Source organism: Callospermophilus lateralis, chromosome 1 (genome assembly GCF_048772815.1).
Source record: "Callospermophilus lateralis isolate mCalLat2 chromosome 1, mCalLat2.hap1, whole genome shotgun sequence".
Taxonomy (NCBI): Eukaryota; Metazoa; Chordata; class Mammalia; order Rodentia; family Sciuridae; genus Callospermophilus; species Callospermophilus lateralis.
This window is the reverse complement of record NC_135305.1, coordinates 57,611,508-57,638,155: the sequence shown is the minus strand read 5'-3', so window position 1 is coordinate 57,638,155 and position 26,648 is coordinate 57,611,508. Positions and strand designations below refer to the sequence as shown.

Genomic DNA, 26,648 nt, shown 5'->3' with positions numbered 1-26,648 from the left:
TTCTATTCCACTGGTGTACATATCTTTTTTTATGCCCATACCATGCTGTTTTGCTACTCTAGCTCTGTAGTATAATTTGAGGTCCAGTGTTGTGATGCTTCCAGTATGATTCTTCTTGCTCAGGATTGTTTTGGCTATTCTGGGTCTTTTATTCTGACAAATAAATGTTAGGATTGTTTTTTCTAGTTCTGTGAAGAATTTAATTGGTATTTTGATTGCTTTGAATCCATACAATGCTTTTTGTAGTATGCCATTTTAATAATATTAATTCTGTCTATCTAAGAGTATGGGAGGTTTTTCCATCTTCTAATGTCTTCAATTTCTTTCTTCAATGTTCTATAGTTTTCATTGGTGAAATCTTTCACTTTCTTGGTTAGATTTATTCCCAAGTATCATTTTAGGTTATTGTTTTACTATTTTTTCTCAGCATACTCATTATTGGATTATAGGAAAACAATTGATTTATGTACATTGATCTTGTATCCTGCTACTTTGCTGAATTTGTTTATTAGCTCCAAAATTTGCTGAGTCATGTCATCAGCAAACAGAGATAACAGACTTCTTCTTTTCTTATTTGTATTCCTTTCATTTCCTTGCCTGATTGCTCTGGAGTTTCGAGAACCATATTGAATAGAGGTGGTAGCAGTGAACATCTTTGTCTTGATCCTGATTTTAGAGGAAATACTGTCAGTTTTTCTCCATTCAGTATGATGTTGGCATTGGGTTTGTTGTAGATAGTCTTTACAATGTTGAGGAAGTTCCTTCTATGTCTAGTTTCTTCAGCACTTTTAACATGACTGGGTACTAGATTTTGTCAAAGGCTTTTTTTGTATCTATTGAGATGATCATGTGATTCTTATTCTTGATTCTATTTATGTGATGAATTACATTTATAGATTTGCATATGTTGAACCAACCTTGCATTCTTGGGATGAAACCCACATGATAATGGTGTACTATCTTCTTAATGTGTTTTTGAATGGTTTTTATTAAGGATTTTTGCATCTTATATTCATCAGGGATATTGTCCTATGGTTTTCTTTCTTTGATGTGTCTTTAATAGCTTCATAGAATGAATTTGGTGGACTTCTCTATTTTATGAAATAATTTGAAAAGGATTGGCATCAGTTCTCCTTGAAGGTCTGGTAGAACTAAGCTGAGAATTTAACAGATCCTTGGCTTTTCTTTGTTGGAAGGCTTTTCATTTCTGCTTTAATCTCCTTGCTTGATATTGTTCTGTTTTTCTATATTATCATGGTTCAATTGGGTAGGTCATACATGTTTAGAAATTTGTCATTTATCTTCTGGGTTTTTCAGCTTATTGACCTGTAAGTTTTCAAAATAGTTTCTAATGATCCTCTGTATTTCAAAAATGTCTGTGGTGATATTTTTTATCTATAATTTTTATTATAATTTTGTTAATTTAGATCTTTTCTTTCTTTTGGCTGGTTTGGTTAAAGGTTTATCAATCTCATTTACCTTTTTAAAGAACCAGCTCTGTTGTACTGATCCTTTATATTGCTCTTTTATTCTCAATTTCCTTAATTTCAGCTCTGATCTTAATTACTTCCTATCTTCTACTGATTAGGGGATTAATTTGTTCTTTCTCTAGAACCTGGAGGAATAACATTATTTATTTATAATCTATTTTTTAAATATAAGTACTCAATGCTATAAACTTTCTTCTTAGAATCGCTTTCATACTGTTCCAGAGATTTTGATATGTTGCACCTCTGTTCTCATGTTTCTAAGAATTTTATTTCTCCCCTGATTTCTTCTATGATCTGCCTTCAAAAGTGTATTATTTCATCTCCAGTTGTTAAAATGCTTTGTTTTTATCTTGTTATTGATTTCTAATTTATTCCATATTGATCTGATTGGATGCAAGGATGTATCTCTACTCTTTTTCATATTTGCTAAAACTTGTTTTATGTTCTAAAATATGGACTATTTTAAGAAAGTCCCAAGTGCTGCTGAGAAGTGAATTTGGTTGTTGATAGAAAAAAATATTCTATAGTTGTCTGTTAGATCCATTTGTTTGATAGTATGTAGTTCTAAAGAGTCTTTACTTAGTTTATGTCTGCATGACCTATTTACTGGTGAAAGAGGTGTGTTGAAATCACCCACTATTAAGGTAGTGTAGTTTATTTGATTCTTGAGTATAGGGTATGTATGTAGATGCATCAATGTTTGGGGAATAAACATTTACAATCAGTATATCTACTATTGGATGATTCCCTTAACTAGTATTAAGTGACCTTAGTCTCTTCTGATTTTTTTTCCGCTTTAAGTCTGTTTTGTCTGATGTGAAAGAAGCTACCCCTGCTTACTTCTGTTCTCCATTTGCATGGCATATCTTTTTCTATCCTTTCTACTTCAGCCTGGATGTCTGAATTTCTTAATGCATCCCATCAATCTATATTGATTAGAGAGTTCAGACCATTTATATTCAGTGTTATTCTAAAGAGATTATTTTTATTTCCTATCATTTTGATTAATTTTGAATGTTTAATTCAGCTGTAATTTTCTGTTAATTAACTATTCTTGTGGGATTCATCCCTATGCTGGCTATGATATTTATTTTCCATTTCTTCTGCATGAACTATTTCATTGAGTATATTTTGAAGTGGTTATGTGGTTATGAATTTTTTTAGTTTATGCTTATCCTGAAAGGTTTTTATTTCATCTTCCATTCTGAAGGATAGTTTTGCTAGCAAAACTATTTTGGTTGGCACTTGTTTTCTTTCAGAGCTTGGCCTGTATTATTTGAAGCCCTCCTGGCTCCAAGTGTCTGGGCTAAGAAATCCATAGAATTCTATCTGGCTTACCTTTAAATGTGACCTGGCATCTTTCTCTTGTATATAGGCATTTTAATTTTACTGTGTCTTAGAGAGAATCTTTTTTTTTTTTTTTATCTTGGCTATTTGGAGTTCTAAATGTCTTTTCTATTTGGATTTGCATTTCATTCCTAAGATTTGGAATTTTTTATGATATTACTCATTGAAAAGGTTGTGCATTCCTTTAGTTTATATTCTGGTGCTTTCTTCTATGCCAATGATTCTTACTTTGGTTTCTTAATGTTACCCCAGACTTCTTGAATGTTTGGGCCATGTTCTCTTAACATCTTTTTTTTTTTTTTAAACTGTCAACCTTATTATCAAGATTAAACATTTTGTTCTCAAGGCCTGAGAATCTATCTTCCATGTGTTCTAATCTATTGGTGATTCTTTCAACTAAATTTTTAATTTTTTTGAGTCTTTCATTTGAAGGACTTGGTTCTTTTCCAGAATGAATTATTCCCCCTCCCTCCCTGTCTCTTTTTGAGATCTTTTGACTTCTGTATTTTCTCTGTAAGTTCATTACTTACATCTTCTTTTAGCTCATTGAACATTTTAACTATGAAATTTCTGAATTTTTTTCTCCAATATTTCCTCCACTGGGGTTTCAATGGAATCAGCTGTTTCAGTATTGTGGGCTGTTTGGAGTGGCTCATTCCCTTGCTTTTTCATATTCCTTATATGTATACCGATCTTCTGGGATGAATATCCTTTTTATTTTTATCCAAATAACTATTTAGTGAGCTTCCTTCTCTTAAGTGACCTGACTGGGCAAATATTCAGGCAGTGATACTTTCACTCAATGTGTATCTTCTGCTGTTCCTAGTATCAGCATCACTTTTAGAGAAGATACTAAACCCTATTAACTGCAATCACTTCAGAGAAAAGCCATGTACTGATAACCCTTAGAAAAAAATATTCTCCACAGTTCCTCTAATCTGGGTATGTTCTGGAATAAGTTGAGAAATTAGTTATTAAAGGTAGTAAAATTACTGCACTATATAAGGGCTGAAAGGAGGAGGAGAAATTGGTCAAAGGGAAAAAAAGAAAGAGAAAAGAATAATACAAACCCAGATAAAAGGATCAGTCTTAATCCAACTTAGTCCTGTCTGGGATTAATGTTACCAGCTCTTCCTTTCTCTATAGAAAGGAAAGGGAGACCCTTCTCTGTTGAAAGAGTATACCATGTGGAATGTCTACTTTTGTTTTTACATGATGTCCAATAAAATAAACTACTAGAAATATGCAGAGGTTGTAACTGGATGAACAATCAGCTGAAGAAAACAAACATCGAAGCAGACTAGATATTCAAGATATTCAAGGTACCAGGCAATGGTTTTAAAATAAGTCATTAACACATTCATGAAAAAAAGATAAACAAAATGAATGAAAAGATTCATAATTTTAATAAGTGAAATATATTAACAAGAATCAAATGGACATGCTAGGAAAATATACTGTCTGAAATTAAGTTTTCATTACAAATTCATTTCATGTATTTAACAGGAGAATGGAGAATAAAACAATTAGGAAACTTGAAGACAGTCAATGAAAATGATCCAAAATTGAGCAGACAGGAAAAATTAAACATGGGAAAAAAATAGAACAGAAGAAAAAAAAAAGGTATGTAGAAGTAAATAACAACAACATATTTATGACTGGATTCCCAAAAGAAGAAAAAGAGAATTGGATAAAAGCAATATTTTTAAATGAACAGTTCTAAAACTGATTTAAAATATCAATCAGCAGTTTCAGTAAGCCCAGTGAACCATGCAGAATGCCTTGTGGGGTTTTTATTTATTTTGCCATGTTGTCCAGGTTGGCCTCCAACTTTGGGTTCAAGCAATCCTCAGTGTCCCAAGTACAGGGAAATCTATGATAAAAGAGTGTTTATGTATTTCAAAACCTGCAGATCAATTTTAGAAGAGTGTAAGTGCTGGGAAATTGTGTCAGATAAATAGATGTAAAAATATAGAAAGCGGAATGAAATTCACCTTTATACACTTTTAGGAGAAGTGGATAATGAATTTAATATGTCTGTGTAGAGCCCCAGAAGACAATGTTCTCTTCCACCTGCTGGTAATGGAGGAGCAGAAGTGGTGAAGGATTCCTCAGAAAAAAAAATCAACTTAGGCAATGGGGTACACTTGTACTTAACATTTTTTTTTTTTCTAATTAATTCTTTTTTTTTTTTTTTTTATTGTTGGTTGTTCAAAACATTACATAGTTCTTGATATATCATATTTCACACTTTGATTCAAGTGGGTTATGAACTCCCATTTTTACTCCGTTTACAAATTGCAGAATCACATCAGTTACACTTCCATTGATTTATATATTGCCATACTAGGGTCTGTTGTATTCTGCTGCCTTTCCTATCCGTTACTACCCCCCTCCCCTCCCCTCCCCTCCCCTCTTCTCTCTCTACCCACTCTACTGCAGTTCATATCTCCCCCTTGTATTATTTTTCCCTTTCCCCTTGTTACCTCTTGTATGTAATTTTGTATAACCCTGAGGGTCTCCTTCCATTTCCATGCAATTTCCCTTCTCCCTCCCTTTCCCTCCCACCTCTCGTCCCTGTTTAATGTTAATCTTCTTCTCATGCTCTTCGTCCCTACTCTGTTCTTAGTTACTCTCCTTATATCAAAGAAGACATTTGGCATTTGTTTTTTAGGGATTGGCTGGCTTCACTCAGCATAATCTGCTCTAATGCCATCCATTTCCCTCCAAATTCTATGATTTTGTCATTTCTTAATGCAGAGTAATATTCCATTGTGTATAAATGCCACATTTTTTTTATCCATTCGTCTATTGAAGGGCATCTAGGTTGGTTCCACAGTCTTGCTATTGTGAACTGTGCTGCTATGAACATCGATGTAGCAGTGTCCCTGTAGCATGCTCTATTTAGGTCTTTAGGGAATAGACCGAGAAGGGGAATAGTTGGGTCAAATGGTGGTTCCATTCCCAACTTTCCAAGAAATCTCCATACTGCTTTCCAGATTGGCTGCACCAATTTGCAGTCCCACCAACAATGAACAAGTGTACCCTTTTCCCCACATCCTCGCCAGCACTTGTTGTTGTTTGACTTCCTAATGGCTGCCAATCTTACTGGAGTGAGATGGTATCTTAGGGTGGTTTTGATTTGCATTTCTCTGACTGCTAGGGATGGTGAGCATTTTTTCATGTACTTGTTGATTGATTGTATGTCCTCCTCTGAGAAGTGTCTGTTCATGTCTTTGGCCCATTTGTTGATTGGGTTATTTGTTATCTTGTTGTCTAATTTTTTGAGTTCTTTGTATACTCTGGATATTAGGGCTCTATCTGAAGTGTGAGGAGTAAAGATTTGTTCCCAGGATGTAGGCTCCCTATTTACCTCTCTTATTGTTTCTTTTGCTGAGAAAAAACTTTTTAGTTTGAGTAAGTCCCATTTGTTGATTCTAGTTATTAACTGTTGTGCTATGGGTGTCCTATTGAGGAATTTGGAGCCCGACCCCACAGTATGTAGATCATAGCCGACTTTTTCTTCTATCAGACGCCGTGTCTCTGATTTGATATCAAGCTCCTTGATCCATTTTGAGTTAACTTTTGTGCATGGCGAGAGAAAGGGATTCAGTTTCATTTTGTTGCATATGGATTTCCAGTTTTCCCAGCACCATTTGTTGAAGATGCTATCCTTCCTCCATTGCATGCTTTTAGCCCCTTTATCAAATATAAGATAGTTGTAGTTTTGTGGGTTGGTTTCTGTGTCCTCTATTCTGTACCATTGGTCCACCTGCCTGTTTTGGTACCAGTACCATGCTGTTTTTGTTACTATTGCTCTGTAAGTTACCTTTCAACGAGGAAGAGGGCTGTAACAAATGGCCCTCCCAACCACACAAGAAAGTCAACTACCCTCAGTTGGGCTCTTCTCATTCCTTGCTTAGGTATCTCTCTCCCTCATTCTCCACTGTTACTTTGCTCAAATCTCCTCCTGCACTCCTCCCCCAACCCCATCCAAACATACACCTTCTTGACAAGTATTTCACCAGCAATTTGCAGTGAAAATTAAGTCGCCAAAGAACTTTCTCTGTTTCCTGTCCCTAAGTGTACAAAACCTTTTATTCACCCCCATAATATCCTCCTACCCATCAGTTTAAATGCGGGGGGAGGGGGGAGAGCAGTCCCTCTCCTGTTCAAAGGCAATCCTGATTGTGAGCGTCCTTCCCCACAGGATCATTCTGAGACAACCCCAGAACCCCCTAGGTGATCACAGCCCACTCTCTCCTTCTTAACACACTCTCCTGATTTTCCTCTGGTCTCTGGCATTTTTTTTTTTTTTTTTCCATTCCTTCTCCTGTCCCTCAGGCTCTTGTTCAAACCTTAAAAGTTGGGGTTTGGGGTTTCCGCCCTGGGCCCTGGGAGATGTCACCCACTATCTCCACCCCACTCCTTATCCTCAGCCATTACTACCCTTCTGCCTTTGATCAGTACCTTGGGTCCAGACCAATTTACCTAAATTTGACTTCCCCCTCTCCAATTCCGCGGCTCCTTCCCGCCACTCCTCCCAGCCCCTATTGGAGGAAGTCTTTCCTGACTCCTCCCCTTTCCACCTCCCCACGCAGGACCCGGGTCCGCAGTCCAGGGGCTGCAGTACCTCGCAGATCTGAGGAATGTAGTTTTCCTTGAAGTAGTTCCTCAGCCTGGGGCTGGCAGTGCGTAGAGAGGACATGGTCAGAGGCCGGGCAGAAAGGCTACGCTCTGTCTCCCCGCAGCGCCCCGCGCCTCCGAGCTGCTCAGGGAACACTGACTCGCTGCGACCATGCGTTGCCCGGCAACCACTGGGCTGGTTGCGGAGTCCCGCGCAGCCCGCGTCCCCACTAGGGGCGGGGCGGGGGGCAGTGAAAGGCGGGGCGGTGAGAGGGGCGGGCCTCCTGCCCAGCGGGCTGAACTAGGGAATAAGCCCCAGTAAGGGTCGCCCGGTCGCAGCGACGCAGCTTCTCCAGGAGTCAGCTCCCGGCCCGCCTGGTGGAAGCTCCGGGGACCAGCGAGATCGAGTGGGAGGGTTTACGATTTAACAGTGCCATAATTTCCGGGAGGCGGAGCTCAGGCCCCCATTTTCTTTCTCTTGCCGAGTTGTGATCGACTCGCTGCTGGGCCCCAGTGCTTTGGAGACCCCACGTCGACCCCCTTGAGCAACCTGTCCCGGCCCGGCCGCAGCATGGGCGGCGCGCGGGACGTGGGCTGGGTTGCGGCGGGCCTGGTCTTGGGCGCCGGCGCCTGCTACTGCATTTACAGACTGACCCGGGGCCAGCCGCGGAGGAGCGGTGGGCGCCGGCTTCGCCCTTCGCGGTCCGCAGGTGAGGTCGCGGGGTGCCCTGCAGATGGTTGGGTACCGGTACAGGGGCCATCCCGGGCCAGGATGGAGGCGAGGACGCCACGGCTTGTGTGGTTTCCCTGTCCTTGGAGTAAAAGAAAGGGCCGAGCTAGAGAGAGAGGAGTGGCTAGTGAAATGCGCGGGGTCCCGAAGCCCAAGAGACGATCCGCCCTGCCACCTGGGCTTCCCAGCTTCCACTTCTTTGTTCAAAATCTGGAGTTGGAAAATTTGCCCAAACTTTTGTACCTGCGATCGGCGACACAGCAGAAGACCAGGTTTCTCAGAAAATCAGGAGAGGTTTCAAAGCAACCTGTGCGTTGCTTTGCCTGTCATTTTGAAGCTTGTTCTGGGCCTTTGGGTTACCAAAGCATACCCCGATCGAGGGAGGGGTGTTGGGGTCCTGGAGCCCTAGAGGGAAGTTTGCAGCTGCCTGGTAGAGTCAACACCAAAGGGGCAGTTCTGCCCTCACTTGACCCAGCACACCACTCTTCTTTCTAGAGTTGCTTGAGGATTAAATGAGGTAAAATATGTGAAGTGCTTACTGTCAAGATGATCCACCGTCTCGCAACTTGGAAATGGGGGTGTGTATTGGTTATTGGAACAATTGTCAGCACGAGGCACACTCCCCCAACAGACAAGTCCATGATGAGGTTTCTGTCTAAAAGTTGATTAAATCCGTACATTCAGAATTCTAACAGCTTGCTCTTAGTCCAGATCATGGAAACTTTCGGAAAATAATTAAAATCTGCCAACCAAGAAACTCTTCCGCAGATGTAATGAACCAAACAGCTGTATTATTGAGTAAGCATTAAGACATATTGCCTCGAACATCACAGGCAGTCTACTAATGGAATTCCAAAACAGAAGGCTCACCTCTATAACCGGCCATATACAACTCAAGATAAATAATAGCTTGTCCTTAAGAAAGAAAACTTGACAGCACTGTTTGTTTTTACATCACAGATTCATTGATAAATAGGGTGGTTATGTGTGTTAACTAGTTGCCTTGATCCAGAAAGGGGGGGGGTTGACCTTTGTGATAAGCAGGTAGTTAAAAAATGGAAGCAGGTGCCTAAGCTAATATCCCCTCACAGAACTGAGGGGATTGGGGTTCAACTTGAATGTTTCCATTTCAAGGTGATGGCTCCCAAATCTTTAAGAATAACTGTCCTTGGATTGTAAAACTGGCATTTACTTTTTTAAAATTTGCATTTCTATCAAAGGGACAAAGGATTTAAAATTACAAATTTACTCAAGGAAATGTTCTAAGAAAAGTGAGTTGGGTGTCTCTTGTCACAAGGAAAAGTGATTGAGGTGTGTATTTACCCTTAGCCTAATTTGTGGACTCTTGTGTCAGAGGTATTTCTGTGTAAATAATTGGGGAGTTTACCTGGACCCAAATATCTTCTCACTTATCCTGATTCAACCTGGTGAATTCTGACAATGTTTAGTTTTTTGGACAAAGGGAATGAATCATTACTTTAGGTCAGACAACTTTAAAAATAAATTGCTCAGAGTCCTTTCTTCCTGAAACTACACCTCTATTTTTTTTTATTTGTTCTTTTTAGATATACATGACAGCAGTGTGTTTTTTGACATATTATAAATACATGGAGTATAACTTATTCTAATTAGGATCTCATTCTTGTGGTTGTATATAATGTAGAGTTTCACTGGTGTTGTATTCACACATGAACATAGGAAAGTTAAGTCTGATTCATTCCACTGTCTTTCCTATTCCTATCCCCCATTCTCTTCATTCCCCTTTGTCCAATCCACTAAACTTTTATTTTTTTCACCTCTGCTCCCACCCCTTGTTGGGTGTTAGCATCTGCATATCAAAGAGAACATTGGACCTTTGGTATTTTGGGATTGGCTTATTTCACTTAGCATGATAGTCACCAGTTCCATCTGTTTACCAGCAAAAGTCATAAAGTCATTAATCTTTATTCCATTGTGTATGTATACCACATTTTCTTTATTTATTCATCTGATGAGGGGCACCTAGTTTGGCTCCATAGCTTAACTATTGTGAATTGTGCTGCTAAAAAAATTGATGTGGCTGCATCACTGCAGTATGTTGATGTTAAGTCCTTTGAGTATATACTGAAGAGTGGTATAACCAGGTCAAATGGTGGTTCCATTCCTTGTTTGTTTGTTTGTTTTTAGCAATCTCCATACCGCTTTCCAGAGTGGTTTTACCCATTTGCATTCCTACCAGCAAGGTATGAGTTTACCTTTTTCCCCCACATCCTCTCCAACAAATACTGTTGCTTATATTCTTGATTATTGCCATTCTGACTGGAATGAGATAAAATTTCAGTTTTAATTTGCATTTCTCTAATTGAACATTTTTTCATTTATTGGTTGATCATTTGTATTTCTTCTGTGAAGGTAATTTGCTTTTTGGTGTTAAGTTTTTTGCGTTCTGGATATATCCTGGAGGTTAATGCTGTATCTGAAATGCAGGCAGCAAATATTTTCTCCCATTCCATACCGTCTCTCTTCATGCTCTTGATTGTTTGCTGGGAAGAAGCTTTTTAGTTTGATATTGTCCCATTTATTCTTTTTTTTAAAAAAAATAATTTTAGTTGTAGATGAACATAATACCTTTATTTTATTTATTTATTTTTATGTAGTACTAAAGATCAAACCCAGGGCCTTACATATGCTAGGCAAGCACTCTAACAATAAGCTACAACCCAAAACCCCATTTATTGATTCTTGATTTTACTTATTGAACTTTAGGTGTGTTCTTGAAGAAGTTGCTTCCTAAGCCATCATGCTGGAAAGCTGGGTTTACACTTTCTTCTAGGGTCTCTAGTCTATGCCTAGGTCCTCGATCCACTTTGAGTTTTTACACCTTTATTTTTTAAAAGGCTTGAGAAATACTCATTATCATCACACTTAAAGTTTGAAGGGTGATCTTTTCTTTTGTCTTGAAGTTTAAGAAATTTGTAATTCCTGTACTGTTAAGACTGTTAGCATTGAAAAAATATGGGGGGTCATTCAACAGTCTCATACAAAAACCTGACAGAGATAGCATGAAAAACTGTAAATCTGTCTCAATTATGAATAAAAGTAAAAATCTTAAAGTATTAGCAAATCTATCAGAAATTAAAGAAATAATACATATACCAAGGCCAGATGGACATACAAGGAAATTCATAGCAAGGAAATTATGTCATTTATTGCATTAGTATATTAGAAACCACATGGTGATCTCATAAATATAATTTGATTTGTGATAATATTTCTGATTTTTAAACTGCAGCCAAGTTAGGAATAAATAGAAGGAAATGTTCTTAAGTTGAAGAGTGTTCATCAGAAACCAAAGGTAGAGTTGGGGATATAGCTCACCAGTAGACCACTTGCCTAACATACAAAAGGCTCTGGGTTCAATCCCCAGCAAAAAGAAAATGATACAAAAAACCAAAGACAAATATATTTAATGGTGAAACATAAGTAGTATCACTATTAAATTCAAGAACAAGAGAAGTATGACTACTGTCATAGCTATTATTCAGCATTGTCTTAGAGTTGCAGTCAGCTTGATAAGAATGAAATGCGTGAATATTAGAATAGAGGCAAAATTATGATTGTAGATGACAATTTTTATTTGGAAAAATCCAAAATAATTAACTAAATAACTATTACAAGCAATAAGTTTAATAAAGTAACCTGACTATAAGATAAATATACTTTAGTCAGTAGCTTCTTATATATACACATTGTATACAAGAATTAAATATAAATTTAATTAAAAATATTTTAGTCACAGTATCTATAAGCCTTTTTTTTTTTTTTTTGGAGGGGGGTGCTTGGGATTAAACCCAGGACCCTGTGCATACAAGGCAAGCAATCTACCAATTGAGCTATATCCCCAACCCAATATCTATAAAACTTTAAAAATTAGGATTACATTTATCAGAAAGCTTGATGATGATAATTTTACTTCTGTCATTACCACAAATAGGACTATTTATTATTCTAGCATCCCAGTCATGTTCCTTTAAAACATACAAAAATGCCACACAGGCAGTGTGCTTGAGTTATTATAAAATTATAGTCAAAAAAGTTCTACTTAATGAAAACCTATTCTGTTACTAACCAGTGATATGGGGGAAGTGTTACTTTGGGTAGGCGAGCCTGGTTTTTAAAGGAAGAAACAAAATGCTATCATTATTAGGGGTGTATCTTATTTGCACACAGTGTCTTACTAATAGACATAGACCAAGTGACCACTTCACATGTATGAGCTTCAGTTTTCCACTTATAAATTGTAAATTTCTTCTTTCTAGAGTTGCTTGAGGATTAAATGAGGTAAAACATGTAAAGTGCTTAAAACTGTGCCTAGCAACAAGAGTGTGTGTTGATACTGTTTTTAAAATTAAAAAAAAAAAAATTCATCTTGATTTTAGATGAATTTTAACTAAATTTTCTTCTCATGCAGAAGACCTAACCAGTGATTCATGTGATGATGTTCTAAATGCTGAACAACTTCAGAAACTCCTTTACCTGCTTGAATCAACTGAGGATCCTGTAATTATGGAAAGAGCCTTGGTCACTCTGGGCAACAATGCAGCCTTTTCAGCTAACCAAGTAAGTACCTTCATTCAGCAAACAAGCTCCTTCTATTCTTACACACTAGCAGTAATTGTGACCCTGGAAAAGTTACTTAATCTCCTAGAGCCTCAATTTTCTCCTCACTTATGCCTACAACATAATGTTTGTTTACTTCTGAAAACACAGCCTAGCAGTAATATGATTATTAATATGTTGCTAGATCCCTATGAAGCTGATTACTGGCATTGCATATTATAGTAAGTTTATCCAACATTTATCAGTGTTAGCAGTGCTTCAATAAAACAATAAAAGCATCTAACATTTAAGTACATGCTTTAAATTGTGTAATAGATCTTTGCAGTATGGTTCTGATGCAGATGGTCCCTGGATCACTCTGTTAACTCCTAAATCAATGTAAGTAGCTTTTACAAGTAGAGACTTAACACCAAGACTAAAAAGCTTTATTTGAATACTTCTTCTTCCTCCTCCCTGCTTCCCCATAGAGAACAAGTCAAAACATTTTTATAATTTTTTAAATATCATGCCATTTGTTAACATCATAAATGCAAGGATATTCTGAATTTATACTTTCAGTCCAGTTTTCTCCAGAATGACAGGATTTACTGATTTTTAAGGAGATATACAAAATATTTATACATTATTCTACTATTTCAGTTGCAAGTGACAGAATCCCGGTTATTTTAAGCCCAAAAGGGAAAATATTGGACTTCTAAGAATAGCATTGGCATCAGGCACAACTGAATCTAGTTCAAGTTTGTACTTCACCTTTTGGCTTTGCTTATGCCAGCTTTTTATGTATTGGTCTTTGGCCCAGAAAGATTTGCTTCAGTGAATGGAAAGAAAGCCGTTAGCCTCTTAGGCCTTCATCCTTATGGCTCATGATCCAGAATGTAACATTGTTCTCCCAGGATTAGGTACCTACCCTTTGGATCAGTCTCTGAGGCAAAGGACCATGGACCATGAAGAGTGAGGCCTGGCTTACTTGCAGGATGTGTGTGCCACACTAGCAACACAATTAGACAGTAAACATAGTTGGCCAACAGTCTCACCAGGGGACTGTGTGGAATAGAGGAGGTACCAATCTGACCCAGTGGGAAAAGGAGCACTAGGCAATAAAAGAGTAGATGGTGACTAAATTGTTAACTTACCTGTATTGGAATATTTCCATGCCATAGTTTCCTATCCTTCTGAAACAAGTTGTAGTCAGAGTGGGTCAGTAGCCACTGGTGAACAAGTATTCCCTTGAGCAATGGCAATCATTGCTCCTCACCATCAATTATAGTGCCTAGATGTGCTTTAGCAGTAGTCATGGTGCTTAAGGATCTTTTATGACAGACTTCATGTGGCATGGTAGCCCTATAAGAATATGCTGTTAAGTGACGTAGCCCTATTAGTTTGTGTTAAGCACATTCTATGATGTTTGCACAGTGATGAAATAACCTAATAAGCCATTTCTCAGAACATGTCCTTGTGGTTACATTGCATAACTACACAGAAAAGGGCGGGGGCACTGTTTCCTAGTAATAGCAAGTCCTTCAAAAAACCTGGAACTGCAGAGGGAAGTTTCTTTTTCTACAATGCTAAGCTCATCTTTAGCATAGAGTATTGGGCAATTTGTAAAAAGTAGATGATGGCAGTCTTTTTTTTTTTCTTCTTTTTCTGACAGAATGACATGTCTGGCATGAGAAGAGTAATTTTCAGCTTATTTTTCTTATGAGAATTAAAGCAACTGATAACTTCTTTCAATCTTGGGACCAATGACACATGGTAACTCAGGGTGGCAATTAATAATGCAAAAAATCGAATGGTTTTTCCTCAGAAAATCTGGGCACCACTTTCCAAACTGTATGAAACTCTAATTCTGCAAGATATTAATGTATTGCTTTGACTTCCACCACTGAAAAATGACCCTTTTGTGTATAGTTCACAGAACTACATTAGTCATTACTCCCTTCTTAAGAGATTCCCATTGCACATGAACATGTTACTGCCTCACAATAAGGAAACGTTTTCCCTTGTTATACCCAGAGTTCCCCAAACTCACATAATTATTGAACCCCTCCTTTTTAATGAGACATCTGTTAACAACTTGAAGGACTCATATTCCAAAAAATACACATTACAGACACTGTATTCTAAATCTTAACACTTTTCCAAGTTTGCCTGTAATAAAGAAGTCACATAACTCATTTCAAAGTAAAATAATTTTATTTGTTAACTGCTTCAAAATCATTATAGTAACTGCAAATCTTCATTGTATAACTATAGTACAAATAATCACATATCTTGATAATTTTCTTTTCGATTGCTTTTCTTTACCCACAGAATTATGTGTAGACAGTGGGGTCATCAATAGACAATAGTTGCTGGGCACAATGGCATGCTCCTGTAATCCCAGAGGCTTGGGAGGCTGAGGTAGGAGGATCATGAGTTCAAAGCCAGCCTCAGCAACTTAGCAAGGCCCTAAGCAACTCAGCAAGACCCTGTCTCAAAATAAAATATTAAAAGGGCTGGGGATGTGGTTCAGTGGTTGAATGCCCCAAAGTTCAATCCTTGGTACCTAAAAAGGAAAAAAAAAAAATAGACAATAGTTGTATACTATGTATTGCAAAAAGGTAGAAGAAAGGATTTCAAATATTTTCACCATAAAGAAGTGATAAATATTTAAAGAAATAGTACATTTAAACTGGTTATGATGAACCCAGCCTAATTCCATTTTAAGATTGGGAGCCATCTTGACACAAGGTCATGAAAAGTTCAGTTCTGTTTACTATAAAATAACAAGATTTCTATTTGGCCTGACCACACTTTGATGTTTTAAACTTGCTTGGAACTCCTGCCTGTGCTTTAAACTTACCCATGCCTGGCTCTCCCTGACCAGATAACAACCCTCCCTGACCAGATAACAACCCTCCCTGAAATCTCAGCTGCTCCTCATTAACTGGATATTGGTAAGGAACAACCATAGCATGCTTTAGCTCATTTGAGGGAGGCAGGGCATGAGCCTGGAAAGGTAGGCAGAGTTTACTCTGCTATCCAGCAACCTTCAGTGGCTGCTGCTGCTATTTTTTTTTTCTTGGTGGTGCTGGGGATTGAACCCGGGACCCTGTGCATGCAAGGCAAACACTCTACCAACTGAGCCATATCCCCAGCCCAGACTTTGATATTGGAATATGTGTTTACTTCCCACTTTGAGATGTTAAGCTATATAGATCATTAACCTGCTGTCTGCCCTTGTATTACGCTTATCAGAACCCTGTCAGCTGTAAGCTTCCAAGATACTCACCTTTGTAACTTTTCTCTTAGACCAGAGGCTGTCTTCTGGCCCTGTACTTGGGTGAGGCAGTCACTGATCAGCTCTTCTGTGTACACAACATAAGCTTGCTTTAATTTGGTTTAAAATTGGAGTGGGTGGTCTTTTCTTTGCAAGGTGGGTTCAACAATTACACAATATATAAATGTATCAAAACATTACAAAATATGTACAATTTTTGTTTTATGTAAGAGATTAAAATTTAAAAAAAAAATATTAGGTTTTCTTAGAAAGATTTTTTTTTTTCAGTTTTAGGTGGACACAATATCTTTATTTTATTTTTATGTGGTGCCAAGAATCGAACCCAGTGCCTCACGCATGCTAGGCGCGCATGCTACCACTTAAGCCAGCTCCAGAAAGATTTTTATATGGGAAAGTATTTCTTAAAAGTGACTAACTTTTTTTAAGTGATTAACTTTTGTATTTGTAGATCTGCACACAGTTCAGTGAAGGGGATGTATATTGAAGTTATGGTCCTATTTGTTTCCCCCCCTTCTAGGCTGTTATTCGAGAATTAGGTGGTATTCCAATTGTTGGAGACAAAATCAACAATCCAAACCACAGTATTAAAGAGAAAGCTTTAAATGCACTAAATAATCTGAGTGTGAATGTTGAAAATCAAATCAAAATAAAGGTAAGCTGTCTGAAATAAAAAATATATAAGGTTTTCTACATATAAAAGGGAAAATAATAAAACAGTAAATGATGAAGCTTCATTAGACTATCCTGTATAACTTCATGGCAAGAATTAACTTCAAAGGAATAGAGAATAAAGCAGAGGAGGGAGGAACCTGAACTAGTCTGAAAGAAGTACAAGAAACTTTTATAATTGGAGTTCAGTTTAATGCAAAGGTGCTAAAAAAGAACCAAGCCAGAGGGAGTGGGGTGTAGTTCAGTGGAAACGTACTTGCCTGGCATGTGTGAGGCATAAAAATAAATAAATAAAAAAGAACCAGGCCAGAATTAGAAAACTTCAGAAGGACTAAATAAAAAATTATATGAAATGAATTCAACATTTATTGAACAACTGCTTTGTAGTACAGAGTATAGGCATGAATAGAATACTTGCTCTAAGAAAGTCAAGGTGGGGTAAGGCAAATCCATAAATATTTATGACTCAAGGCAGAAGATGATGGATTGCTTTAAGGAAGGATAGGTAAAACATTGTTGAGTACATGGAAAGGAGAGATTGCCATCCAAAAATATCTGTAAGAGGTAGAATCTGACCTGGCTCTTAGAAATGTCTAAGGTGTCTATAGGTGGAGATGAAGAAGGAAAGAATTTTTTTTTTTTTTTTTTTTTTAACAAGGAGAGAATTCTAAAAGAAAGAATTAGTTGAAGTGGGCACAGTTCCAAAAATTACTGAGCTGCCCCATTGGGTAAGCTTGTTACTAGAATTGAAATGGTAAAAAGATTCATATACAATGAGGATGGAAATATTCAACACATTTTAGCAAGTGCTTTGAAAGACATTGGCATCTTACAAAAATAGGTGACTTACAAACAACTAAAAAAAGGTCACTTTTTAAAAATATTTTTATTGTATATGGACACAGTACCTTCATTTTGTTTATTTAGTTTTTTATGTCATTCTGGGGAACGAACCCAGTGCCTCACACATGCAAGGTAAGTGCTTTACCACTGAGCCACAACCCTAGCCCCTAAAAAAATGCCGCTTTTAAAGGATAGAGTATGTAATAAAATTGTAAGCAGTGAAAGCCAGTTGACTTGTAGATATAATTTAGAGCTTGAATGTTTAGATTAAAAATTCAATCTCTTTATTGTCATTACTGTCTTTGGCAACATGGATATATTTATTTATTTATTTTCTTAAAAATGGCTAATTGGAATGTTGGTCATTTCTTAGCACTTCACATTAGAAAATTTTTCTTACTAGTTATAAATTTTGGTGGAGTTTCGATTTAGTAATGTGAATATCAATTTTCTGTGAAACATAATTTTTCCAAGCTAGAAAGATCATGGCCATACACTGTTTTTCTGAAAACAGAATTTCAAAAAAACTTTTCATCATACTGGTTTTGTTCTCCCATGTGTGAAATAGGAGTATTACCAGCATTACATTCATTACTTTGGGCCAGTGGTGGTTAACAACAATATGAAGGGATAAATATGTGTGTGTGTGTGTGCCCCCCGCGCGCACATGCGCTAGCGTGTGCATGCACACTTACATATAGATAGATAGGTAGAAAGATAGACAGATAGATAGATGTATATGAGAAAAATAAGAAAAACCTTTGGCTAAATATAATTTTGCTCTGCTTTTTTTTTGGTACCAGGGATTGAACCCAGGGGCACTCAATCACTGAGCCACATCCCTAGCCCTATTTTGTATTTTATTTAAAGACAGGGTCTCACTGAGTTGTTTAGCACCTCACCATTGCTGAGGCTGGCTTTGAACTCATGATCCTCCTATCTCAGTCTCCCAAGCTTCTGGCATTACAGGCATGTGCCACCATGCCCTACTCTGCTTACTTTTGGTAGAAATAACTCTAAAGAAAAGTTCTACTTTATGTTGTTCCCCCATTCTTTACTTCTGAAATGGTGAAGTTCTTAAAACCCTTCTGCTAAGTTATTTACCATGATACAAAATGGCTTTGCATATCTTCCTCCCTGAACTTATTGTACCCAGACCAGTTTTAAAAAGTGGATTGAATTGGGAGGCTCCCTTCAAGAAAGGCCACTGGTGTTCAGAGCATGATCTCTGGACTTGGACATTGTCCGCCACCTGACATTATACAGGGTCCTAAGCTCCTTAAAGACTTTAAAGTCTCTGGATGTAAGTTAACCATTATAACCCCCACCTCATTAAAGGATTATATGAGGTGTATTTTTTAAATGCTCAGTGCAATGCCAGGCATTAACAAAAGCAGCTTTAAAAAGTCATCAAAGTTTGAGGGCTGGGTAGAAATGTCATCTTTGGCCAGGTGCCTATAATCCCAACAGCGAGGGAGGCTGAGGCAGGAGGATAGCAAGTTCAAAGCCAGCCCCAGCAAAAGCGAAGTACTAAGAAACTTAGTGAGACCCTGCCTCTAAATAAAATACAAAATAGGGCTGGGGATGTGACTCAGTGGTCGAGTGTCCCTGAGTTCAATCGCTGGTATCCACATCCCCCCACTCCACCAAAAAAAAAAAAAAAAAAGTCATCTTTGTTTGAGGGCTGGGTAGAGATGTTATCTTTTTTGAGGAACCAGTTTCATCTTGAACAGTTGCCTTACTCCACTGTGAGAAAAGTTTGGGAGATTTGAAGATGCTCACTTTTCCCCACTTCTGCCTTCAGATATACATCAAACAAATCTGTGAGGATGTCTTCTCTGGTCCCCTGAACTCTGCTGTGCAGCTTGCTGGACTGAGAGTGTTAACAAACATGACTGTTACCAATGACCACCAGCACATGCTGAAAAGTTACATTACAGACCTGTTCCAGGTGTTACTTACTGGAAATGGAAACACGAAGGTAAAAAAAAAGTGAAGTGGTTATTACTTGAAGGTCAAAGAGCTGTTGCATTAGCTTATTATTATTATTATTATTATTATTATTATTATTATTATTATTATTTGTGCATTAAGCTTGTTAAGATTGACATCAAAGCCAGGCCCAGTGGCTCATGCCTATAATCCCACCAGTTTATGAGGCTGAGGCAGGAGGATCATGAATTCAAAGCCAGCCTCAGCAAAAGCGAGGTGTTAAGCAACTCAGTGAGACCCTGTCTCTAAACAAAATACAAAACAGCGTTGGGGATGTGGCTCAGTATCAAATGCCTCTGAGTTCAATCCCTGGTACCTAAAAAAAAAAAAAAAAGAGTGACATTGAAAGCCAGGTGCAGTGGCACCTGCAGAGACTCGGGAGGCTGGAGCAGAAGGATTAAGTTCAAGTCTAGTTTCTGCAATTTAGCCAAGACCCTGTTTCAAATAAGAAAATGTGTGTGTGTGTGTGTGTGTGTGTGTGTGTGTATACATGTGCACGCACACACACACACAAACCACATATGTATAAAAGTTTTTTAAAAAAGAACTGAGGATATAGGTCATGGTAATGCACCCATGGGTTCAGTCCCCAGTGCCAAAAAAAAAGATTGACATTGAATTTCCAGGCCATCTATGTTAGGTTGATGTCCCTCAGAAAAGAGAAAGTTTAGTCAAGATTTATTAAAAAGGTTTGACTGGGTCTAAGAAAGTACATTATTTTTATTCCCTAATATTGAATTGCAAAATTAACTTGTGAAAATGATTCACTGTTTCACGTTTCTGTAGATCAATATTCATTAGATTTCCTATGAATCAGTGAAATGACCTTTTACTAACGTGAAGTAGCTATCTCACCCCAACCACAAATAGAAAAATTGTGATTAACAAGAATCTGAGTAATAGTGGTAGTTCAATTTTTTACTTACCTCAGGGTTAACAACATTTTTTTCATCCGTTTGTAGAAAATCTTTCTAACACCACTTTAAACAGTAGTAAATGAAGTGAATTAGGTAGGAAAAATAATGCAGTACTTCACTTTGTCCAGTTCTGCAGATGTAGGAGGCAACAGAGGTGGGGCTGAATTAAGTAGGCTCTCTGAGCTGCTCTCTGAAGTTTCTCCCTGTTAGTATGATTCTCATCATTGTCATTTTTCAAGACAAGACTGCATGAAACAGAATGTAGACTAATCAAATATTCTCATAAGTTAGGTTGATGGCTCATTGGGGTTTTACTATATTGATCTGTGTTCTCTGGGATAGTTGAGAGAGAAATGCACAGTTTTAGAAGGACCAAATATGAAGCCATACTCCTAATGTCCTGCTGTTGCTGCAGTAATTTTTGAGGTTATCAAGGATGTGATTATCGGACAACCTCACTGTGGTCTGTTTTTGAGGTGTTTGTGTGGGCTTTTCCACATTTCCCACAGCCAAACTTATTTAGATCTGGTCCAAGATTTACCTATAGGCATTCAAAATTAAATGTAAAGGCTAGGGATGTAGCTTAATGATACAGAACTTGCACCTCAGCTCCACAAAAAAATAAAAATAAAAAAAATATAGACCTAAGAGTTAATCCTCTTTCAGCAATATTGCTACATCCCCAGGCAATTTCCAACATGCATGCTCCTATCAACACTCTGTCCAGTGAAGCAAGATGACTTCCAACCCATGAGGACTCATGAAAACACTCTCCCTTCTTATCCCATGGTGTGGTTACTACAAGAAAAACCTCTTCTCAGTCTGTCTCTAGCTGCTTTACCCAGAACCCCAGGAGCAACTCTGATTGAGTGCAGAGCCAGGCAGGTCTGGCCTTGGGTCTGTATGTATCTGTCTGAGATATAGTTTGTGTTTTAATGCAATTTATAACTTTCAAAAAGAATCACATCACAATAGTATGTTTTATTTTTCCATTATGTTGCCTATAATTTCTGGGACTGAGAATTTATTTCTTTTTTTTTTTTTTTAATTTTTGTCACCTGGGAACCTTTCCACTAATCTTAAATATTTCCCCATAAAAATCAAATTTTGGAGTCATATGTATCTATTTTAGATATTTTCTTAGTAAATAACCACCAAAGTGGCTTTTTCAAAATCTTTCTTTGCTTAAGCCTTGATCTCACTGTACTTTAATGACTTTTGGGCACACCATTCATTTATAACAAAATACAAATAGTGGAAGGTTAATTAAGATAAATTCTGTGCTTGCTATATCTGCAATGAGGGGGAAAAAGCTAGCAGCTTAAAATAAATGTCCTATAGTCACCACAAGATGGCGCAGATGACAAGAGGGAAAAACAGGACTTTGCCTTTTCAAACCAAAATACAGTATATATATTTCTTTAACCTATAGTTTTCCTCTAACTTTATGTTATTTTCTTCCTGTTTAACTCTCTTCTACATAGGATAGCAACATCACCTTTTAGTACAGAATAATAATTACCTATTGCTCTTAATATTCCCTGGTATACCTGCCCTCATTTACTACTCATGAGCCTTTTTGGATTTGATTGACTTTATCCAGGCTTATGTCATAGGTGCAGGACCATCTGTTTAACACCTCTTGTTCCTGTTTTCCTAATTCATATTTCACTGACATTGGAGCCAGGTGTTTTCCCCCTAACATTTATTCTTGGTATAGACAGTCAGTTAGACAGATTAAATCTCACAGTGACCCCTGTCCCCCAAAGTGCATTAATGAGTCAGAAATCTCTTTTACTTAACCACCTTATAAGGCCATGATTTAATAAGAGTATCTGTTTGGAGAACATGATCTCTGTGTATCCATTTAGTAGTGACCTACTAAGACAGTAGCTTTTGTTTTTACCTTGTCCCCATGCATTAATTTTATAAAAATAAAATTTGCTGATAAAAGTAAGATTAAGCAAAGCCTTATATCCTTCTCCTTCTCCTTAACAAATAATTAGTATGTACATGATCAAAGGAATTGTAAGCATTCAGTATAGGATATGGGCATAAAACACAGAAAGAAAACACTAAAACTTCAGTAATCACTGGTCTAAGATCATTTCTGGTCTTAGAAATATGAGGGAACTTCTTTCTTTGTACCTTTTTGTACTTAAAACTATTCTAGGACTGAAGGGGTAGCTCAGTTATGGATCACTGCCTCGCATGTGTGGCAGCCCTGGGTTTGATCTCCAGCACACACACACACAAAAAAAGTCTACAACAAACATCTATTGCCTTGGTAATCAAAAAGTTTTATAAAATGCGCATCCATGTTCTTGCCTAGATTTAGTAAAAAGAACTTCTTTTGCTTTTTCCTGACTTTAATACCCTCTACCTTCTTGTTTTAATTTCAAATCTCTCATAAAAAGAATAAGGGCTGGGGTTGTGACTCAGCAGTAGAGTGCTCACGTAGCACATGCGAGGCCCTGGTTTAATCCTCAGCACCACATAAAAATAAATAAAGGTATTGTGTCTAACTAGAACTAAAAAAATAAATATTAAAAAAGTATAGTTTAGTTTTACATGTATTTAAAAGGGAAATTGAATTTAAATATTTTTATTCTTGATTTTTCAGAATTAAGTGGTAAGAATGCTGGTATTTTAGCTAGTCAGCTATTAATTAACATTTGTTTGCTAGTTATATCACTGTCCTATATTGCGAAATATTTTTCATATAAAAATATAATATCAAAGTCAAAACAATTTTTTAAAAGGCCATATTATTTATTTAATCTTGGTAACCAAACTTTTGAAAAGTTTTCATTCTTTCAGTAGAAATGAACTAAGCTTTGAGAGATTTGTTCCAAAGATCCCTTTTCACTATACATATTTCACATTTATTTCTTATAAAAATCATTTAACATATGTGAAGCCACATTTTAAGAGTGTTATGTTTGTATGAGTGGGGATTGTAAAGACATTCACAATATTCTTCCTGTCTCAATAGTGTAGTTAGAAAAGTAAAGGTTAAAATAACACTGCTCCCTGCTAACTGCTGACAGTGATGCCAAGTGTTCTAAGAGTTCAGAGAGAGAGATTTCATGGAGTAGAGAGAATTTGAGCCAGGCCTCGAAGCACAGGCAAGAATTTAAGGGGAACATGGTAAGAGGATAACATGGTAGGGACAGAAAAGTCATGTTTATTGGTCTGAAATAAACTAATATTCTTATTTCAGGTTCAAGTTTTGAAGCTGCTTTTAAATTTGTCTGAAAACCCAGCCATGACAGAAGGACTACTCAGAGCCCAAGTAAATAGATTACATACTTATTTTGTAAATACACTTATAAAGAGATTTGGACAAATAAATCTGGAAAGATTTATCACAGAATGTTCACAGAGCTTATCTCTGAAGAACAATATTAAGTTGTTGCTTTTATTCTTTGTATACATGAATTTCCTAATTTTCTGTAACAAGCATATTTATTTTACTTTTAAAAATAATTTTTAAAGGTTCTTCATAGGAATAATAAATTATATTTTTTCTGTCAGCCAAATTTTGGGTAGGGTACACTTTTGACATCACATCTTTTATACTTGGTCTCTTTCTGTGCACATGTGCCTTAGCAATACTGGATACCCAGAATGTATGTGATAAATGTGGGGCTGGAATCCATGACATACCAGTGAGTACGTGTGTTATCCTAGAGCTTATGGTGTAGTGGAGACAAAAATAGGTAACAAATGAACAAGATAATTTAAAAACTGTTGAGTGTTCTGAAGGAAGCAGAAGTGGTGCTGAGATAGAATAGAGTTCATTTCCTGCAGAAAAGGAACCATCTGGTTCATTTGCTCATCCCTGTTCTCTAAAATTATGCCAAAATTCTAATTAGTTGATGTAAGCAGTAAATATTTGATGAGTTAATGAGTTCTCATGAAAACTGTATGATGGATCCTAAAAAGAATATGGATATTTCTTCAAATTACCACATTCTGGGATTCCAAGGAAATCATTCTTTAGCTAAAACACAAAACCTCTTCTCTTTTTTCTTTTTTTTATTTTTTAAGAGAGAAGAGAGAGAGAATTTTTTTAAATATTTATTTTTCAGTTTTCAGTGGACACAACATCTTTATTTTATTTTTATGTGGTGCTGAGGGTCGAACCCAGCGCCTCGCGCATGCCAGGCGAGCGCGCTACCGCTCGAGCCACATCCCCAGCCCACAAAACCTCTTCTCATTAGTATATAACATAAGGGTGCCTAAGATTTTACATGTGTAAGTTATGCAGTCAGGGTTAATTTTCTGTGACAGCATTTTAGAAATGTAAAATATTCAATGCAGTGTTAAAATATGACGGTGATACTGCTTCCTCTTCCAGGTGGATTCATCATTCCTTTCCCTTTATGACGGCCATGTAGCTAAGGAGATTCTTCTTCGAGTACTCACACTATTTCAAAATATAAATAACTGCCTCAGAATGGAAGGTCAGTTAGCTACTCAGCCTCTTTTCTCTAAAGGTTCATTGTTTTTCCTGTTATATGGAGAAGAATGTGCCCAGAAGATGAGAGCTCTAGTTTATCATCATGATGTGGATGTGAAAGAAAAGGCTCTAACAATAATACCAAAATTCTGATTGGTTGATCATATTTTTCCAAAGAGTAATGCAGTCTGGAAGTTAATACACCGAAAATTATTTTCCATTTTCCTTATAGAGGGATTCTTTCAGCTATTGTATGTGAGCAGCAAATATCACTTTTCATCTTTAACACAGTACAGGTGGAACATCTCTAATCTCACACAATGCTCAAAATTTGAGATTCTGGAGCATTTCGTATTTTAGGGTTTGGGGATTAAGAATGTTTAACCAGTAAGTCTATTATGCAAATATTCCAAAGTATGAAAAATTCCAAAATCTGAAATACTGTTCTCAAGTATTTCAGATAAGGAATACTCAACCTCTATAACTTGCTATGGTCTTCAGGTTTATTTTGGACCATTTATTGATACCAAGTGAATATAAGAGCTTGAACTAAGACCAGTTATTTCGCTATATGCTGAGATATTTTAGTTATTTCCTCTACATAAGCAGTAACCTTCTACCTTTTGGGGGGGGGTATTGGGAATTGAACCCAGAGTGCTTAACCACTTAGTCACATCCCCAGTACCCCATCCCCTGCTTTTCTTTTTCTTTTTTGAGATAGAGTCTCTCTCAGTTGCTGGCTAGCCTGGAATTTGTGACCCTCCTGCCACAGCTTCCCAAGCTACTGGGATTACAAGTATGCACCATCACACCTGGCTCCCTCTACTCTGAACTGATTTGCAGTTACTCTTCTGAGACAGCATTGGTTTGTGATTAATTCATTGTTTCTGAACTACCATAGAATGGCCCTATTTTTTTTTTAATAGCAATGAGATCCTGAGCTCTCAAGTCCACCTGCCAACCCAGCCATACTGCTTTCAAAGGTCTTTTAATTATCAGAATCTGTTCTCATCAGCCAGGCACAGTGACACATGCCTGTAATCCCAGTGGCTTGTGAGGACGAGGCAAGAAGATCACAAATTCAAAGCCAGCCTCAGCAATTTAGCAAGGCCCTAAGCAACTCAGCAAGACCCTCTCTAAATAAAACTATTAAAAAGGGCTGGGGATGTGGCTCAGTGGTCAAGTGCCCCTGGGTCTGATTCCTGCACAAAAAAAAATCTATTCTCATCATTTCTAGATAATGAAAAATGTAAACTTTTAGGGGAAAATGTTTTTTAGTATTCACCCACTCCCCTTCAGTAAGCTAGTTGTAAAGATATTACATGTAAAATACTGGGATCAATCAAAATGTCCATCCAGTAGCCAACTGGTTAAATCAATTAGCCAGTCTTTTAAAAAAGAAAAAAATTAAGTGAACCTGAATGTGCTGATGTAGAAAGACATCCATGAAATATGGTTGCTTTTAAAGTACATGTGAAAGACTGTATGTACATTATGATCCCATGAGTGGTTTTTAAATGCAAAATATTTATGCTTATAAACTCCTGGAGCGAGGCTGGATATGGGAATGTGACTTACCTATGTATACCTATTTCTACTGTTTGAATTTTTTTTTACTTTGATCAGAAATTGTATAGTTTTGTTTGTTTTTTTTTTAATAAAAAGTCACAAGTCTGTACATATTTTCTTC

At 37.2% G+C, this 26,648-nt stretch overlaps 2 protein-coding genes across 4 annotated transcripts in view; one reads left to right on the top strand and one right to left on the bottom strand.

Annotated features, from left to right (window-relative positions):
• The window catches only part of Fbxl13 (F-box and leucine rich repeat protein 13), a 203,540-nt gene extending 195,919 nt beyond the window's left edge, over positions 1-7,621 (bottom strand). Inside the window, exon 1 of the mRNA XM_076853668.2 lies at positions 7,471-7,621. Within this exon, the coding sequence (XP_076709783.2) occupies positions 7,471-7,545 (75 nt within the window). The 5' untranslated portion in view covers positions 7,546-7,621. The remainder of the gene's footprint in view (positions 1-7,470) is intronic.
• A 170-nt stretch (positions 7,622-7,791) lies between these two features.
• Armc10 (armadillo repeat containing 10) lies at positions 7,792-26,636 on the top strand. Of its 3 annotated transcripts, none has more exons than XM_076834953.2 (7): positions 7,792-8,173; positions 12,647-12,792; positions 16,590-16,724; positions 19,389-19,565; positions 21,160-21,378; positions 23,717-23,788; positions 24,857-26,636. In XM_076834953.2, the coding sequence occupies exons 1-7, from the start codon at positions 8,035-8,037 to the stop codon at positions 25,109-25,111; spliced, it is 1,143 nt and encodes a 380-aa protein (XP_076691068.1). In that variant the 5' UTR covers positions 7,792-8,034; the 3' UTR covers positions 25,112-26,636. The 3 variants fall into 3 exon arrangements, with proteins under 3 accessions (XP_076691068.1, XP_076691058.1, XP_076691073.1); XM_076834943.2 differs by having other exon boundaries at positions 12,644-12,792; XM_076834958.2 differs by lacking the exon at positions 21,160-21,378 and having other exon boundaries at positions 12,644-12,792.
• The last annotated feature ends 12 nt before the right edge of the window (positions 26,637-26,648 follow it).